At 32.6% G+C, this 20,468-nt stretch overlaps 1 protein-coding gene across 31 annotated transcripts in view; it reads left to right on the top strand.

Annotated features, from left to right (window-relative positions):
* Window positions 1-20,468, top strand: part of LOC144963009 (uncharacterized) — a 52,270-nt gene that overhangs the window by 22,395 nt on the left and 9,407 nt on the right. For 13 of the 31 annotated variants that reach the window (XM_078896548.1, XM_078896539.1, XM_078896553.1 and 10 more), the window contains 14 exons: window positions 1-55; window positions 1,034-1,121; window positions 1,785-1,816; window positions 7,931-8,022; window positions 10,011-10,143; window positions 11,050-11,127; window positions 11,237-11,376; window positions 11,598-11,773; window positions 12,948-13,031; window positions 14,098-14,243; window positions 16,436-16,551; window positions 17,653-17,854; window positions 18,449-18,514; window positions 19,018-19,198. The exon at window positions 1-55 is cut by the window's left edge and continues 55 nt beyond it. In XM_078896548.1, the coding sequence (XP_078752674.1) occupies window positions 1-55; window positions 1,034-1,121; window positions 1,785-1,816; window positions 7,931-8,022; window positions 10,011-10,143; window positions 11,050-11,127; window positions 11,237-11,376; window positions 11,598-11,773; window positions 12,948-13,031; window positions 14,098-14,243; window positions 16,436-16,551; window positions 17,653-17,854; window positions 18,449-18,514; window positions 19,018-19,198 (1,589 nt within the window). Of the gene's footprint in view, window positions 56-1,033; window positions 1,122-1,784; window positions 1,817-3,876; window positions 3,969-7,930; window positions 8,023-10,010; window positions 10,144-11,049; window positions 11,128-11,236; window positions 11,377-11,597; window positions 11,774-12,947; window positions 13,032-14,097; window positions 14,244-16,435; window positions 16,552-17,652; window positions 17,855-18,448; window positions 18,515-19,017; window positions 19,199-20,468 lie in introns of all 31 variants that reach the window. The other 18 variants (XM_078896556.1, XM_078896540.1, XM_078896554.1 and 15 more) reach the window with 3 other exon arrangements.

Raw genomic sequence — 20,468 nt, 5'->3', positions numbered from 1 at the left:
AGACAAAAATGGAGGAAGGGCAATTACATGGATGATAAACAAGATGGCACCTGTGGTAAAATGTTTAAATTTGGAAAACTATCCCTATCTATCTTACCTCATCCTTTTGATTTATTACTTAAAATGTCAACTTCAATGCAAACCCTTTGCCATGCATGCTTCTTGAACGAAACAACATTATTCTACAAATTAACAATTCCAAATACCCGTTAAAAGAGATGAGCAGGAGGTGGGGAACGAGGTGATAATGAGGAGGAGGAAGAGGAGGAGGAGGGAGGAAGAGGAGGAGGAGGAAGAGGAGGAGGAGGAGGAGGAAGAGCTACAGATATGTTCATGAATACAATTCAGAAAATTTTCAAGTTATGTTATGATATTTTACAAAGTGTACATGTGAATTATTTATAGGGTGAATACAATTTTGTTGACGGATTGTGAACAATTATAAGGTGGTTTTTTTTCATCATGTACGCATAATATACAGAAACCCATTTCCCCTTCTTTTAGAAAAAAAAAAGAAAAAGGATGTGAAAGCTGAGTTGATATTCTGGCAGATGTAATCAATTGCCTTTACTTTGCGGTTCTCATGTCACATTATCCTCTATATAATTTCTTCTGCCCTTGATATTAATGCTCTTTTTTTCATATTTCTTTAACAAATCAAAGATCCACCACTGATTCACCACAATATATTCAATGAATATCTATAATTAGCACTTTGCAGTCGACTAGAAAGACTTACTGACCAAACATTGCCTTTTTCTTCATTTTGTCTAAAACTATTGAAAATATAAGAATCACTGTTCTCATAGTTTTACTTCTATTTGACAGAAGTTGAAAACGTTGGATTATTTTTAAATTGATAAGTTTTAATTGAGGTACTAATAATTGGCACTTTTTAATATTGTTAAAACCGAATGATTTCTTTATGCAGTACCTGAATAATGGTTGTTTTAATTTGAATGGATATTATATTTTCATTTGGACCATCGAAATTTGTTTTCTTATTATAACAAATTTATTTTTATCTTTTCAGGCAATTGATGCTCTAAATCAGTTCCATTTGACTGACAGACCCAACAGAAAGCAACAATTTTATTTGAATTATTTAATCCGTGATGAAGGTAAATTATCATTTTGTGCAGTTTTTTAGTTATGACCGTAAGGATTTAAAAAAAAAAGTTATTATTCTAATAATAGATTATTTTGAGTTGAAAATGTTGAAATAAATGTTTATATTTTTTTCTATGGATAACATTTTCAACTAGATTTATTATCTATCTATGGATATTTACTTTGGGATACGTGAATAATTAATTTTTAATCCAAAATTTACTTCAGTAAAACACACTCTGCGGTTACTTATTAATTTTAATTCAATGTTATTCATAATATTTAAAAAATAATTTCTTATACAATTTTTCACGTTTGTCGTAATTTAATTTGATTTTAATTCATACCTTTGAAGAATACCTCTAAACGAAAAGAACTAGTGTGTTTATAATTTTGCCTGGTTTGAAAGTTGTTTTGATAGTTTTTGATAAGTATAATAACACTGATTTTAATTTGAATATATACTTTTATGATGTTTTAATTACTTCTATTTGTACCTTCAGTTGTGCTAGTTATGAACAGATTGTATTTTATATTATTTGATCTTATTTTTTTAAATAATGGATTGATTATGCTAAATAAGGTACTTAAAATGACCTTTATACTTCAGAGAAACCAACTCCTACGGGTTTCAAAAACTTATTTTTGTCAAATTTTCCTTTGCTCATATCTAGAAAATGACCCTGATGGAAAAACACAAACACCAGTAAGTAGCATTTTTATTAAGCCAGTTTTATAAACATAATTTAATATAAAAATGCGGTGTTTGTTCCGACAAGACACAATTTAATAAAAAATTACCAGGTTTATTATTGTATTTTTATTTCCGATTAACACATTTTCACCGATTTGATTATACCTCAGTACAGGACAGGTTATCTGCATCCTGCGCGGTTGAAATCATCTGTTCAGTCGAGTGGTTAATCTCCACTGCTCGTAAATGCTCTTTGCTATGGGGTCAGTGACTTGGTTGTTGGCATGATATGATAGATACAGTGTAGATGATCATATCAGCATCTGATGTACACGTCACCAATGGGAAAGTGTATTTTTGAAGAGGATCGAAAGGCACACACTCTGCCTGACTTTCCTCTTGGATTATTTTTGGAAACACTCATGCTACATGTTCCTTGGTGTGGTTGAAATGTCACCTTTTAATGCTGTAACTTATTTTCTGAATCTGAAATATGGAAACTTTAGGAGAGCTGCTCATTGGCATAAGGGGAAAAATGAAAGAATTAAACGAGTGCAAATTCCCAGGAATAAGGGGTTTGTTATGCAAATGACTGTTGTCAATCTCAGGTGAAGTTATGATTTTTTTGACCCGCCTATCTGCCCACCTGTGATAAGGTTACTGGGTCTGTGAGATCTGTTTGAAATTGCGGTGTATTAGACCAGAGTCCTACCCAAAGGGTAGTAAGCAATTTCTAATATCCTTTTAACGCTATAGACACCAGGATATATACCAGCTAAATGGGCCATATGCCATTGAACAAATACTTTCAAAAACAATGAAGCATTATTAGAAGGGTGAAGTGTATAGGACAAATTTGTAATGGTTGTGTGAAAACTCTTGTTTCTCTCTTGAACTTGAAGCATATAGTTGTTTGCATTCCAGACCTAAGTGGCTGCTTGCCAATGTTCCAGAACAGATAAAGAATATGTTTGTTTTTGTTTTAAGGGTTTTATCCTTGCAACACAATTAGGGTATATGAGTAAAAAAGGAAGTAAATGGGATGGTCAAAAAAATCTAGAATTATTATTAAAGCACACGAGAAAAAGTAATACAAAGGAGAATTAGTTCAAATTGAGAACAGATATAGATTCCAAGAGCACACTCTCAGTGTACTTAGTTTGAGATCACATGAATGAGAAGAAGGAGGAGGAAGGGGGAGGAGGAAGACGAGGATGGAGGAGGAGATGATGATGATGATGATGATGATGATGATGATGATGATGATGATGATGATGATAGAAGAAGAAGAAGATGAAGAAGAAGAAGAAGAAGAAGAAGAAGAAGAAGAAGAAGAAGAAGATGAGATAGGAGAATAAGAAGAAGAAGAGAGGAAGAAGAAGGAGGAGAAGAAGAAGAAGAAGAAGAAGAAGAGAGAAGAAGAAGAAGAAAGAAGAAGAAGAAGAAGAAGAAGAAGAAGAAGAAGAGAGAGGAAAAGAAGAAAAGAAAGAAGAGAAGAGGAGGAGAAAAGAGGAAGAAGAAGAAGAAGAAGAGAGAAGAAGAAGAAGAAGAAGAAGAAAGAAGAAGAAGAAGAAGAAGAAGAGAAGAAGAAGAGGAGGAGGAGGAGGAGGAGGAGGAGGAGGAGGAGGAGGAGGAGGAGGAGGAGGAGGAGGAGGAGGAGGAGGAGGAGGAGGAGGAGGAGGAGGAGGAGGAGGAGGAGGAGGAGGAGGAGGAGGAGGAGGAGGAGGAGGAGGAGGAGGAGGAGGAGGAGGAGGAGGAGAAGAAGAAGGAGGAGAAGAAGGAGGAGAAGAAGAAGGAGGAGGAGAAGAAGAAGAAGAAGGAGGAGGAGGAGGAGGAGGAGGAGGAGGAGAAGAAGAAGAAGAAGAAGAAGAAGAAGAAGGAGAAGGAGAAGAAGAAGAAGAAGAAGAAGAAGTCCAAGGAGAAGGAGGAGGAGGAAGAGGAGGAGGAGGAAGAAGAAGAGGAGGAGGAAGAGGAAACGGAGACGGGAAAAGAGATGGTTGATTTTAGAAAGAAGAAGAGAATTAAACAATTAATGTAATTTCATACTTTCAAATATGCTTTTCTGTGTTAAGATTCACTGTGCAGTTCTTAACAATCAACAAAATCTACTACTTGATGCTACAATGGAACGTCTCATTTTTATGATGTGGAACCAATTTGGGAGGTATTAGGTTGAGGCCGGATTTTTTTTCATTGACAAGACAGCTATATCCACTTCGCATTTTGTGATTACATTTTTGTGTGGTGTTATGCATTATATCTTTGAACAAAGTTATTTATTTGTTTATTATTATTATTATTATTGTTTTGAGTTGAATAACATGAACCTTTTGACACATTTATACAGTCTTGGCCAAAAGAAAATTTACATTAATCTGCACCCATGCATATTTAATTTGATTACGTTAACCCTTGTTAAGTTTTAATGTGGGTAATCAAGTCATATTGATAAAAACTTGGCTTCCTTTTTTTTTTAAAAGTTGGAGTTATTATGAGAAAAGGCACCAAATAAATTGGGCAAATTAATTAAGGACAATTACATCTTCTAAGAGATATTGCTTGGTACTCCAATACATTTAGAAACTGTTATTGTTGTTTGTATTTTATGTATATAGCAGACAACTAGTTAGATGACAGAGAAGAGGAGTTGGATCATCACTACCCTTTTATATTGGGATGAGAGCAGCTTTGTTCCCAAAGATTTTCTAAAATTTGATGTTTTCAGATTAAGAGCTCAACAACAGAGAAAAGAACGAGTTTTTGAAATGAAAATAAATGCTAATCTTAATCTGATTTTTTTTCTTCTCTCAACCGAATATTAAACCAACAAGGCCGATTAATGAGATATTTCTTTTGGACAAGACTACAATAATACTTTATTATCAAAATTATATTTTTGTGTGTTATTTTTCTATTATCACACCGTTAGATTTAATTCTTATCGTTTAAAACTTTTATGGAAAATAGGCATAACTGACAGCACATTTTTTTATTATACAGATAATTACTATCGCATGCATGCCAACTGCTTTATAAATCCATTAACTTTTGACTTTTAGAAAATTATTATATAACTTAAGATTGTTCAATCTTTTAACATTATGATTCTAAACTTCTTATACATTCATAAAACGATTTTTAAAAATATTATTTTTGTTGTCGTGGTTCCATTAACTGTGATTCTTAACTTTAAAAGATTTCCATTTCTTAGTGTGCAGCGTTTATTTGAGTCTTTGCGTCTCTTTGTCTCTTTTCTATATAACTACAGACCTTGGCATCCTATGTCAAGTTCTAAATGATGTACCTACCAAATTGCATAAAAATACTTTTAATTCAAGAAAAGTCAATACAACCAAACTTCAGTCTGTCGTTTTTCAAATCACCCTTACAATAGATTTAGATCAAAAGCAATCGTACCGAAAAGCTAAGTGCATTGCTTTTTTTTTTTTCTTACATTGCCAAGACTCACTCAATCCCATGACCAGTTAATCGTTGGACGGACATGTGGGATGCAGACTTCACAACCTTACGCCATTCGTCAGGTCTCTGGCCATTTCTATTAGGCTATTGAGATTCAGGCCTGTCCACTCTTTGATGTTGTCTTGCCATAGCTTTTTTTTTGTCTTGCTCTACTCCTCTGTCCTTCTACAGTGCCCTGCATGACAGTCTTGCACAGATTATCATGGCGGACAGTGTGTCCGAACCATGACAATTTCCTTCTTTTGACCATTGACAACAGTGGTTCCTGTCCTCCTGCTCGATCCTCTACCTCCTCTAAAATATCTTTATTAGTCCTGTGCTCCAAATAAGGAACTCTCACGATTTTCAGATAGCTCTTATTTTGAAAAGCACAGATTCGCTTTTTTTATATCTGCTGTGAGTGTCCATGTTTCACAGCCATAGAGCAGGATGGACAGTACCAGCGATCTGTATAATTTCAACGTAACTCCAAAATGAATGTTGCTTTTCCATATGGTGTTAAGTCATGGCTGCTGTTGCCATTCCAACTCTAGCTTTCACCTCTGCTGTGCTAGTCCGATCTTCGGTGAGCAGCACTCCCAAGTATTTTAATGAGGTGTCTTGCTTTAGGTTTTCACCGTTGACATTGATTCTCGGCTGAGCGTTGTCTTGGCTGTTTGCTAGAATTTGCAACTTTTCAGAATTGATCTCCACCCCGTATATACAAGCTGTTTCTGATAGACGATCTGTCAGTGACTGTACTTTGTGAATCATTTGTTGCCCTCAAATCAATGTCTTCCGCAAATTGAAGGTTTGATACTGTGTTCTGATGGTTGTTGAGAGTCTCGTGCATTATTCTTTCCAAATATAGGTTGAAAAGGGTAGGTGAAAGAATGCAAGACACATTGTGATAATTTACAAATATGTCACATGTCTCAAAATAAAGACCACATTTTCGCATATTTATAGCCCACAGACGAATTATTCAGCTGCTTTGATTTCGAATGATATAGAAACTATCCAATAAATCCAATTTGTTATTTCCCCAGCTTTTTTTTTGGACTTTTGATCATATATTGTATTAAGGGAAAATTATGAAACAAAAAAATATATCGAAAACGAGTCACCTAGTTTGTTCTATATCAGGAAAGGAAGATTAAATAATAAATCAAGAGTAAAAAACATACTTGATAATATTAAAAATCTGATTTGATTCACTCTTTGATTCAAACACAGATTTAAAGACTTATTTAATGCAGGCCAAGCTTTTCCATTTCGGGTGATATATCCAAGTGATATTCTTTCATTTCGGTACAGAAAACATACGCTTTATGACATTTTGTGTCATTTGCTGAGATCAATCCTCTTGACTTCAATCTTAGTTTAGTTCACCTATCCTGATCTATTTAGCACACTTTGTCTTTTAAAATCCCCACAATAAAGATTACAGATCTCAAATTTGTTGCATCTTTTTTGAAGTGACACATACATAAAAATGCATGAAAATGATTTCTTCCAATCTGAAATACATTCTTGCATTATGCTGTGTTTCTACGTGTATTGTTTTGTACACTGACTGAGATTCTGCATTGTCATCATGCTATATTATCCATATGAGTGTGGGATTTTTCTTTTTGAAAGTGGTTCAATATCTATCGATTTCTTTGCAGGTATAGAATACTCTCAGTGACTAGTTTTCAATATTGGTGATACGATATATGTATTCTTCCGTAAATTATGTTCATCCAACATGAATTATACAAATATACAGGAAAAAAAAAGAACTTCACAGGATGAGTTTTTATATGAGAAGAAATTCAAGGCTTAATTGTGAAGTGCAATATTTTTAGCTGACACTGGTTTGCTGGAATTGCTCTACGCTTTTTATTTGCTGTGTACCATACATTGAAATGAATCCAAAAACTTTATCTGAAAAGTTGATCCTTCAAAAAGTACTCAAGGATTGGTATGTCAAGTTTAACTAGTTAATCAGGTAAAGAATAGGAAGGTCATGTATCAACCAGGCACGGTCATCAATATTTTTGTTGTTGTTGGTAGAATCGATGGAAAAAAACGACTCTTATATGTCCTGGTGACTCATTTAATATTCAAAAAGCGCAGATTAAAAAACCCAAAAAAAAAACAACACACTTTATTGGTTATAAACAAATAAAAGGTCACTTCGGATGACACGGAAAATAAAATATTCATGAATTAGAAGAGAACCTCATTAAGGACTTATGACGATGAATAGTGAAAAAAAAACCTGAGCATTATCATGACTGGGACTCTCAATTTTAAACTAAAAATGAAAACTTTTGTTAATGCAGTAAGGACAGATGACATAAACTGAGATAGAAAATGTAGTAGTGTTATCAATTAATTTGGAGGTATTCATTCTCGACTCTATATCAATCAAATATAACAATTTAAATTATAAAGCTTTCCTTTTTGGTAGTTGAAGCCTCAATTTTGACATTCAGATCGGAATAGTTGTCTAGAAGTAGTTTTTTTTGTCATTGTTTTTAATTTTCTACAAATGCCTAAATATCTTTGATTACTTTTTGTCACAATCCGATGCAAAAATGACTCCTTCATAGCATCATTCAAATCACATATTCTTTTATACTGGGCACGTTTTACGTTACTCATACCTACACCCTCCAGTTGCACGTGGCAGTCTCTTACAAGCTGACGGATTTACTAATGCACCACGTTTTTCTGAGGTATTTGGATATTCAGTGGACAAAGTTTGGAAGGTAAATTTGTTTCAAATTTCCAATAAGACAAATATGGCAATCTGAGTTATTTGTTAAATATTGATTATTTACAAAGTATTTGATCTACAAAATTTTCTGAATTGATACATTTTTATTAATATGTCATTGATTTGTCAATTTATAATTTACTTCTTATCAGGCATGCTAATGTTGTTGAACAGCAATAAAAATCATTTTCTTTTTAATGTGCATGACCAACTATTTGATAAAGAGATAATATGTAGATTCTGCACTTATAATATATATATATATGCAAATGAGAGAGAGAGATAGAGAGAGAGAGAGAGAGAGAGAGAGAGAGAGAGAGAGAGAGAGAGAGAGAGAGAGAGAGAGAGAGAGAGAGTTTACATCATTGCATACACAGTTTTGGCCAAACTTTTGGAATTGCATCCAAAGTTACTGCCTCTGCTGCTTACCTTTATCTTTTTTTAAATGCCCGTTAACCCGTGTGTCCATTGCTTTTATTTTACATGGAATGGTGGAGTGATTATAAACAGGTTCCGTCTCATAAGAATATTTTAGCAAACTACAAATTATGTTTTGGTAGACATTATCATGAAATACTTCAACAACTTGAACATTAAAAATCATCTCCTGTAGTGAATTTTAAAAAATTAAACCAGCTATAACAAAACAATATTGTTTGTGGTGGGTTCCCTAATCATTGGAGATTTGAAAAAATCAAATGATACTTTTAAAGTATGTTCTATAAAAGATTAAAAGTTTGACCTGTACATCTATCTTAATTTTTTAAAATAAAATAAAAGGGCAACACATTCATTTGACACACGAAATTATTTTAAAAAATAATTGCATCTTTTAAATTCTATTTACTTCTAGATTTGTTCTAAATTTATTTTTGTCCTTTTTTTTATATGTAATTTTTTCTTTTATTTAATTTAAAATAAAGAAGTAATAATACTGATTAAAATTATGATATTCTAGCATACGATTCTTTTAATTTATTTTTGAAATCCAGTCTCGAATATGATTTCTAATTGTGATTTGTTTCCCCCCCCCCCCCCTAATCTTCGTTTCTAATCTTAATGGAACTCCTTTGATTTTGTTCGGAGGATAGATTTATCCTTATTCCCTTTTTTCCCCTGCATAAAATCCTGATTGACTTAGAGCACACTACCATTACTTCCCTCTGTCGTAGTTTTTTAGAGCCATTAGGCCCATGGAGTCAGAGGTTATCCCGGTTTCTGTAGCATGAAGTGGACAATAGCAATTGCTTGCTACTCTTTGGATAGGACACTAGTCTATATTATATCTTAAAGTACTTTCTGCCAGATCTAACAGACCCAGCTACCCAATCACTGCCGTTTGGAGAGGGGGGGAGGGGTCAGAAAAAAAATATTGACTGCACCCGAGATCGATTTTGGTCCATTTGTGTGGGAAGCGAATGCTTTACCAATTGAGCCATCGATACCCCCAGTTCCCTCTTAATATTCATATAAACAGTTTGGTTAAACGGTATTGATTATTAATTCTTTTAATTGGATTTCTATCTATATGATGGCTTTTGTGCGGCTACGTGGTCTAGTGGTATGACACTCGCTTTTGGATTGGAAGGTCCTAGGTTCCATACTCGCTCGGCGCATAGTTAAGTCCTTGGAGAAGGCTCTTTACTCATATTGTCTTACTGTACTCAGGTGTAAAATGAGTCCCTGACCGTTAACAGCATTATCTCTGTCCGAAAACTATTTGTAATATCACCTAAAAGGCGTCATGTCCCGTCCTACATATTAAATGTTGCTGTTGGCCAGGGACCCCTTGTAAAGCGCTTTGAGCATGTTATGTGAATATTGCCCTATATAAAAGTTCAATTATTTAAAGCTCAATTATAAGTCAATTTTAGTTATACAATTACTTTATTAAAACATAAAATCTAATGACCTATTCTGATTATACAACGAGCTACAATAATTTCTCATTATTGTAATTTTATTAATTCCTTCACCCAGATTCTGGGCTCTGGTGCAGTTGTCAGTAAATCTAGCATACATTGTCTTATGGACAGCTATTGGCATGACAGTGGAGTATGATAAACGTCACATATACAGAATGCCGGATGACATTTGGAGGCTTGTGCTTTATGTGTGTACTTGTATTCATTCTCATTTAAGTCCAGATTTTAATGAATTGTATGGAATGGGTAAAGAGAAATTAATTTGCACTTTTATGTAAAGGTTTATAAAATAAATGTAAAATAGCTGGGTTATTTAAAATGGGTATTTGTTTATCATTTTCATTACATCGATATTTGCAAACTTCATTCTTTGTTTTCTTGAATAAAAACAAATTCGAAAAAAAAAAGAAAAAAAAAAGAAAGACAACCCCCTCCCCCCCCCCCCCCCCAACCCCCCTCTGGAGAAAAAAAGAAAATAATAAAATGCAAACCAGAATAAAAGCAATATAAAATAAAAGTAGCAACAGAAACAAAAGAATAGTACAGTTTTGCACTCCAATACTATAGGGTTTAAGATTTTGTTGATATTTTAGGGTTGTTTAAATGTATATCTCAACACCTTAGTAAATATATATATATATATATTTTTAGGAAGATATAAGGGATTGCTTGTAATGGACGACTATTCTTTTTAAAAAATCGCATCAAACAGAAGTCGACCACTGTTATAATATTGTAATGATAATGTGCTTGTAATTTGTAGAGAAGTTGTTATGTTGTCTGTTGTGAGTCTCATTATTTATAAAATAAAATACATAAAAATTAAGTCTAAAGCAAGCTTATTGACAATATTTTTTTTTCAAATTCAGTCAAAATATTCAGAATGATTAGTCTTTATAATGATAATAAAATATATTAATAATAATTTGCTTTTATAGCACGCAATCTTCATATACATCTGTAAAGGAAATGAATAACAGGTATGTTAATTTGATAGAAGTCGTTTGTGTTCAGACATTTTCAATTGCCGAAATGCTTTTTTTTTCTTTTTTTTTTCTTTTCACAATTATGATATCTTTATTTCTTTTTAACAGGTATTAGCTGTGGCTTTCACCGTGTATCAAGTTTTTGATGAGGTTATGGAATTCAGGAGATCTCAGCGCTTACACTCAGTAAGTTTTGTTTTGTGATCATAGTTGGACATGCTTTTTTATCATCTTTAAAGATACCATTGTATATCCTGTTCGATTAACTTTTCTTTTCTCTTTTTTTTCAATCCAGGAATTTGAGAAAAGAAGAATTGCTGAGATTAAAAAAGATTTAGAATATGCGCATCCAAGGTGGCCAATGGAAAGAAAGTATCTGGAGCAAGAGATGCACGAGGTGGAAAAACTGAGACCTAAATATTTCAGCGATGCATGGTAGGGATATCAAGCAATTATTGGCTTTATAAATTATCAATGTTGATTTATTCAATAACTTTCCATTGCAATTTAATGAAAAAGTTGATGGACAAGTTCTATCAAGACCGAATTGATTTTTAAAAAAAATAATAGCACAAGCTTATCTTGGTTTTGGATTATTTACTACATTTTTGTATAAAGTGAAGTGTCACTTTATTATAACTAATTTCTGATTGCAGGAATATTTTTGACTGGATTTGCTACATAATGCTGGCTGTTTGTATGGTAACACACGTTGTAGACGTCACACACCATAGTGAAGAGCTTGCACGTGCTCATATTCGTCTAATGTCTGTCACAATTATCCTATTGTGGCTTCGGTTGATGAAAAATGCAAGGGCTTTTGCACTGCTAGGTAAATCATGTGTTATATGTTTGTATTTATGCTATCCACCACCACCACCACCACCACTACTACTACTACTACTACTACTACTACTACTACTACTACTACTACTACTACTACTACTACTACTACTACTACTACTACTACTACTACTACTAATGTATCGCAAAGTACATTCTAACAAGTCCAACAAACTCTGCTACCCAATCACTGCTGAGTGGACAGGGAGGTCTGAAAAAAAAAATCTCGACTTCATATATCTATATATAATAGTATGAAACCTTCGTCAGACAATTTACTCATCATTTTTAGAAACTGCTTTCATTTGTCAAACTTTCAATCCCTTACAAGTATAAAGTGAGTGGAGCAGGTACTTATGTTGATAAAAACAAGAAATGAAGTGAGTAAGAAAGTGCCAGAAGACAACAGAGAATAAAAATTTCGCGGCGGTGATGGGGGCTTGAACCAGTGTACTTACTGGTACAACAACTCCACCTGGCCAGGGAGAGCTCGATTCTACCTTATGAGCTATCCATGATCCCAAAAAAGATCGCTTCTGACCCTAGTCTTATTAGAGTCTTCTTTTCCTGACTTCTTGAGGTATTTGGGGTGAATTTTTTTAATTCAGAAAAATGAGTGGAGCATAATCAATATCTCAATCATTTCTATGTTACATGTTTGTGTTGAGAATATCGGCTATTAAGCTTAAATGCTGGCCAACTAACTTTGCAGCGTTTGTCTGTGTTGAACCCATGACCTCAAGAAGTCAGGAAGAGAAGGCTCTAATAAGACAAGGGCTAAAATCGATCTTTTTTGGGATCGTGAATAGCTCATACGGTAGAGTCACGCTCTCCCCGGCCAGGCGGAGTTGTCGTACCACCATCGCCACCACGAAATTTTTATTCTCTGTTATTCTCTGTTGTCTTCTGGCACTTTCCTACTCACTTCATTTCTTGTTGAAACCTTACAAGTATATTGCAATTTTTACACTGATTGATTTCCATAAACCATGCATACAAAAGTCAAATAGGTATGGGACTTTCTTCATTCATATATTGCAAACACATTCACGCCACTGTAGCATAGTTAATTTTCTTTGGAGAGTGGAAGAGAAAATGATACATTATGTTGTAAATTTATCCCATATAATGAAGAGTGTATGTGTGTATATTGACTGTTTCAGGACCATTTGTTGTGATGTTGGGCCACATGTTGAAGGATTTTGCTAAATTTATGTTCCTCTACTTGGAGTTCTATATTCCATTTTGTAAGTATAGATTCTCTGAACAGAAGTTGTGTGTTATTTTTTATCTTCTTTTTCTATGACTTATCAAATATTGTTTTAAAACTTACAATTTTCATCTATAATAAATGAATGCATTCTCAATTCTCCAATACAAGTAAATTTGATGAGCTTAACGATTACTTATTATTTTCTGTTTTATTTTGATATATGAATTTTTTTGGTTTTAATTTAAAGAAAATGGTAGAGCATGGGCACAAATAATTTTTCATTGTCCCTTTTAAGAATGTAGAAGCAGCAAGTTTTAGCGATAAAAAAAAAAAAAGAATTATCATGATTACGATGTCATCTAGAATCAGTACTTAAAGTATTGTAAAGGATCATACATTTATTGATCCATTATCATCATCATTGTCGACATCGTCATCATCATCTGAATTATTATTATTATTATTATTATTATTATTATTATTATTATTATTATTATTATTATTATTATTATTATCATTATTATTGACTGTTATAATAATAATGATGATGATAACAATAATTATTATTATATTTGTCATTTTTATTATCATTATCATCTTCAGTACCATACATTATATTCTCGAAATTAAAAAAAGTATTCATCCTCAGATTCTTTTTTTTAAAAAACTGTTTGGCTATGCAGTTTTGATGTTATGAACTGTGTCATTATCATCAATATTTTTGTTTTATCCCAATTTTTACTCTCCATAATATGCATGTGCTGTTTTAACCTTTTGCACCCTATTGTTTCCAAGAAGCACGTAAAGCAAAAACAAAACATATATTTTCTCTCTTCCTGGACTCCTTCCAATTAAAAATAAAAACTTCTTTATAACACCAAAGACACCAAATAGAATTCCTGAAGACCTTTATTTTAAAAATACATTCAAGTGCTTTCCTTTTCTTTGTATTTTATCTCCAAAATGATCATTGATTTATTTTCTCTGTATAGTATTATCCATTTTTGTTCAAATGTATTGACTTTGCTCTGTTCTTTTAATTTACCCTTTTTGATCCAATAAACTAACTATTCAATGTATGTTATATTTTATTATTACAGTGGCAGCATTCTGGATGCTTTTTGGTGGAACGAAACGGGATGAAAATAATTCAGATGAAGTAGTTGTAGTTGATGGCTTTCAGTTTTTTGGTCAGGCTTTTTTCAGTCTTTTCAGGCTTACTCTTGTCGATGAATATGCCTATGATGTAAGTCTAGAACATTTTATACTTTTGAAAAAAAAAATCACTTGTATGTAGTATTCACTTTAAGGTATTTGTTGATATTTGAGTTTTTGACTCCTATCTGCATTTAGATTAATGTTTGATTTAACTCGTCTCTTTAATATGCCTTCAATGGTTCAATGGAACTTTAAAATTCTCCTCAAAGCATCATTTCAATTGTCAAGACAAGTAGTCGTTTTTAGCTTTTTATATAAAAATAGATTTCACAAATTTTTAATGCATCCCTTTTTTTCTCGAAGACATCAGTTATCGGGGTTCAGATTCATACAACTAATAAAGAAACTTCTTCCTTCGGTAATGTGACCTGCTTCTCTCTTCAAACTTAAATCGGACCAAGATAACTTAAACCTGTAAAACAAAATTATTGGAAAAAGAAACAACAAACGGTTCAACATTATTTGTACTTTATTTCTTATTTTAATGATAATAGACGAATAATAAATAAATGGGTCAACAATGGGTCTGAGTTTTTCTTTAAGAGAGAAACTATTTGAGTTTAATTATTCACAAAAAAAGACATCAATGTCAAACAAGGTAACTTAAAGGTATGATTATTTTTATAAATTTTTGTTTAATAATATATTTAACATGCAAACATTGCAGCCAATATACTGTAAACGTGGACATAGGAATACAATTTGTTTACCATTTTCTCCTACTCAGTGTGCCTCAATACGGTTGCTATGGCACCCTACAAGAAAATTCAAACAGTTTTTGAATTCTTTTCATGTATTATTGTATATTTTGTCGCGTGATGGATTTAACAACAGCTCTTAGGTAAAACATCTGACAAACGCAATAGTCAATATGAAAGAAGAACATTGGCGCGAAGTCTCAAATATGGAATAGTAAAGCATCATTAATATGTAATTGCTGTTGATCATCTAGAACTGAACTGTCTCAAAATCTTGTGAACGAAGCTCTTTGGAATGCCAATCGTAGTCTATGCTTTGTGTTTAGATTAAGCATAAAGGTCTGTGGCACCCCCTGATCAGTTTTATAGACAATTCTTGGTTGACAGCATCGTTAGCAATCTCTGGCACTATGTGTCTATGCAATTTTATATTACCTGCTTTTTCCGTTTTCATATCATATAATGGTCTGCTAAACTAGGCTATGAAACGTTTGTTTGGCTGCCTTTGTTGATTTTGTCAGACGCATTACTCAAAGACATTTTTGTCGCACAGTTGTGCTTCTAAAATAGAGGAGAGAAAAGTGAGGTCTTTTAAGTTCATTTTATGCTCATTTTGCTAACTTTAGTCATTTAATGTGGATCTGTGGCTAATAGCATAAGCACAAATATGTAGCTTTTTCCTTGAAGATGGTGAAAACCAATACAAATATCTATGAGGTTTTATAATAATAAGTCTTTGAAATCAGGGGAAGACTTTATGGACACCCTAAATAATTGAAGACAAAAGTTGCATCAAAATCTGTGATTGGATAACTGGGTCAGTTTGATCTGGCATAAAGTATTTTGTGATAGTCTAGCTTCCGATCCAAAGGCTAGCAAGCAAATGTTAATGTCTTTTTAATTCTACAAAAACCGGAATTAACGCCGGTTTCGTATGCCTTTTGTGATGATATACATCTATGTGTCAATACATGACATAATCGGGCGGAAGGAGAAAATTTTGGATTTGCATTTTCTGAAAGAATATGCTCACCAGAGCATTGTAATGTTTATTTGAAGTAAATCGGGTGATTTTTCATGAAGTTATGGTCATATATATAGGAAAGGTATCCAGCAACTTTTCTCAAATGTCATTTCAACTTGACTAGCTGTAAAAAATATTTAGAAGTGAAAATAGGCTTTGATATTTCCCGAAGATGTACAAAAAGGGTTGATTTAATCATTTATGACAAGAACGAATTTTTCATAAAAATTGACTTTCTAACTAAACTTGGCAATACCTCAGTTCAAATCTTTTCACCATCCGACTGATTATGTCATTCACTGTGACATATGTGTCTGAATAGATATGAATGTCCATTGTTATCCACCACTGATTTTGATTCATTTTCAAATTTTTATTGCTCTGTATTTAACAGGTCTATATTACATCGGTGACACTTTTCCTTTTTTTCTGTCCTTTACATTGTTTTCCCCTTAATCTTTATTAGAATGTGACTGTGAATATTGTTTTTTTTTTCAGTCAATGAATAAAATTGACAGCATCATGTGTGACATTCTACTGGCAGCCTGGTTCATCTTATCTGCTATATTGTGCCTTAACTTGTTCATCGCTCTCCTATCAGAAACGTTCACTAGGTACAGTCAAAGGAATTTTTATCGAAAATTATTATTGCTTCAACCGACAGTGTGTGTATATGTGTGTGTGTGTATGTGTGTGTGTGTGTGTGTGTGTGTGTGTGAGTGATAGATAGAGGCAGATAGATCGATAGACAGATTGATAGATAGAGAGATAGATAGATAGATAGAAGAAGAAGAAGAAGAAGACGAAGAAGAAGAAGAAGAAGAAGAAGAAGAAGAAGAAGAAGAAGAAGAAGAAGAAGAAGAAGAAGAAGAAGAAGAAGAAGAAGAAGAAGAAGAGAAGAAGAAGAAGAAGAGAAGAGAGAGAGAGAGAGAGAGAGGAGAGAGAGAGAGAGAGAGAGAGAGAGAGAGAGAAAGAGAGAGAGAGAGAGAGAGAGAGAGAGAGAGAAAGAGAAAGAGAGAGAGAGAGAGAGAGAGAGAGAGAGAGAGAGAGAGAGAGAGAGAGAGAGTCATTTCCATGCAACTTCTATGCTCAATGCACTTCAAAATACTTGGTTTTCTCTTGAATATTAAGCTGCGGTATTGTAAAAAGCAATAAAGAAAAAAGAATATAACAGCTTAAAAAAAGAGCAAAATACTAGTGTCTATTATTTTGTTCGTTTTTGAAGCTGTTTTATTCATTTTTGGACATTACTTTTTCATTTACTCTTTTAGCCATTGGGAATCAAACTGTTGGTTAGTGCATTACACGTTACCTGATAGTCACCCCATTAGAATTCTTATAATATCTGTTTATTAGAGGAACTGACTTGTGTAAAGTGCTTTACACTAGCACACTAATGTCGGTTTTGTGACACTGTTATCCATCTAGTTAGTGACCGGGCTCAACACCGATACTTTAAAGAATTACATTATTTCTTGTTGTAAATCAGAAGATCCCATTGATAATCACATCAATAAACTAATGTTCTTTTGTTCTTTATGAATACTTTTTATTTGAAAATACTGCTCTAGATTATGTTGACCTGGGGAAAAATTGAGAGATTGAGAGAATCTTATAATTTCTTTGTCTTTACAAAATAATCTAGAGTTTAAAATTAAAGTCATAAAAATCCTCAACATTCTTCAGTAATTCTCATCTTAACTCTTTGATTTCAGAGTCTATGACAAAGCAGAGGCTAATGCTGTCATGCAGAAAGCAATTACAACATTGAGCATATGGGAAGGCATCAGTCGAAGTAGAAAAGATCGCTTCCACCAATTTATAAAAGATAATTGTTCTCCATTGGTTGAGGACTATGATGATGATATGACGCAAACAGAAGATGACAATCTCAAGAAAGTCACAATCGAAATCAAGGTTTGACATGGTGTTAGACGAAATTGGAGTCTTCCTCTTTTTTTTTGTTGAGCCACAGAATTAACATTTATTTCAATATAAATTTTGATTAATTAAAAAAAGGTCTAGATTTTAGTTATCAACACAGTATCTTTAATTTTTGTTTTCACAGACTACAAAACTTCCGTCCCCCAACATTCTACCTTAATCTTTTTTTATGTTTTGAATGAGCCAATCACTTTTCATATGTTTAAGTATTATTTCTTAATGATTTTGTTCAGTGTTTTCCTGTGCTTTTATTAATACAGCTTTTCCACTTTTTATAACATTATTTTGAATATGTGTTTATAGTCATAAAACACTTCTTTTTTTGCTGTGCACAAAATGCTTACATTTTCTCCAATCTTTGACCTCAAGAAAATGTACATTAAGGTGTTCAAAACTGATTTTAAGAAATACACAATGCTTTTAACGGCCCATTTATTAAAATATCTTTTTGTGTATATTGATACTCGTCTCTTTTCTATGAAACGAAATAGATATATTGTATCACGCAGTTGTAACATAAATATACCAGTCTTTTTCTTGTATGCCGAGAACTTTTATCTCTTTCAGGAAGAGCTAGATAATCTCCAAGATATGTTCAAACTGCAATTTGGAGATCCCAGCTCATCTTTATGGGTACGTGACTCTTAAAACATCAAATTCATTTAGGCTACTTGTATATTTTGTTTTGACATAGATATGTATTTTGATCATTTTGTTATCAACACCAAGCAATGTCGTTTGGAATAGTAAAGTATTGTAAAATTAATATGTAATTGCTGTTGAATGTCCAGAACTTAACTGTCTCATTAGCTTCTTAAAACAAGTTGCTCTGCTTATAGTTATGTTAAAATTGTTTGTTATTTTAACCAGTTAAAGATAGTTTCAATCAAAGATCTTTTTATAAACTCTGACTTGTTACGCTTTGTTACAGCAGGGCCATAGACCTACTATAGTCGGCCATGAGCAGGGCTAAAGTTTGGATGAAAGAGAGTAAGAAATTATACCATACCATTTAATCATAAATGTTATCTTTGCTAAATATTGCAATGATATTCATTTTTTGTATTTGCGCAATGAAACATGTTATTAGTGTAGTCAAATCTATAATAAATACGAATGCTTGTTTAATATTACAGCAAGCTGAGAATGGGCACAATCTTTCTTTGACAAAAGAGAAGTTTGATACAGAGGTAAAAAATCTGACAAACGCAATGATCAATATGAAAGATGAGCACTTGGAAGCAAAGGCCCAAATGCAAAAAGACTTAAAGTCTATGAAATCAATGCTGAAAAAGATTCTTTTCAAGCTTGGTGAAGGTTGGTTTAATATTTCTTATATATACATTTTATTGATACAAATTTAACAATTTTTTGTTCCCATTTATTTTGGTGAAACCAAGTATGATGCATTTTAATCGCTATTTCACAACATGGCCTGAAGACCTGAAGACCTGTGAGTGACATGACATGGCAGAAATAATTTGTCATGAAAGATTATAATAATTTGGTCAATGCACGCAATCCAGGCAAAAGCTTTCAATTTATATTTTAATTTTCTCAAAAGTTCTGACACACCCAGATTAGTTTATTATTTGTCTTGTCGATGACCAGCTCGTGATAATAATTTAACAGCATGTTAATAACGCAGTTTTAACACTGCTTCTAAAAGATGGTTGACAAATAAATTCAGAATTTGACTGTTCTCTCCTAATGACGTCATTATGATGTTCCGTTTCTGCTATTGCAAGAAATTTTAACATAAGTAGAAGAAAAATAAATGTTTAGATCAAGTTTTCACCTAAACTGCAAGAACTGGATGTAACTGTTGTCAATAGCCAAATTCAAAATCAATTTCCAACAAAAAAAAAAAAAAAGAAAAAAAAAAAAAAAGAAAAAAGAAAAAAGTTATTGGACTTTAAATTTGCGAGCATAGGTATATAATTTGTCATTTTGTATCTTAATGTTTTTACATTATTCTGCTAAGAACATCGATTAAATTTATTAAACATTGCATGGGAGCTATCTTAAAATAATAGTCCATATCTTGAAAAAAGAAAGATTTTAATAATAAGATAATACATCTTTCTTATTGAGTGGGTACATAATAAATTTTGTCTATCTGTCCTTTCAAAGTGCCAGGTTAATATAATACAAAGAGTAATTGTTTCTCACATAGGGTCAATTTTAAAGTGCACGTCATCTTTTTGACAATTTGTGATCGTTTTATTCCAGTTTTTGTGGTTATCTGTTAAACAATTTACTTTGTTTCAACCATTTTAATCATCACACTTAGTATTCATAATGATCGTTTTACCTCTTACTTAAGTTATTATTTTTTTTCTCTCTACTTTGATTAAAGCAATTGTATTTTATAATCTAAAAGTAATTTCCTGTTCGTAGACACTTACTGTATACGTATGTTCTCGGTCTTTCTGTACTAGATCATCTAAAAAAAACTTTATACTTTTGTCAATATTTATTTTCATTAAAAGAATTCAAATTGTCTATACCTTTTGCAATTGGCTATCTTGTTCTTTTTCACTTTCACTGCATTTTTCTTTGGAACCGGTGCAGGAAAATTATCTGA

This window comes from Berghia stephanieae, chromosome 1 (genome assembly GCF_034508935.2).
Source record: "Berghia stephanieae isolate SIO BIC M18660-M18661 chromosome 1, UCSD_Bste_1.3, whole genome shotgun sequence".
Lineage (NCBI taxonomy): Eukaryota > Metazoa > Mollusca > Gastropoda > Nudibranchia > Aeolidiidae > Berghia > Berghia stephanieae.
This window is presented reverse-complemented; position numbering and strand designations above follow the sequence as displayed.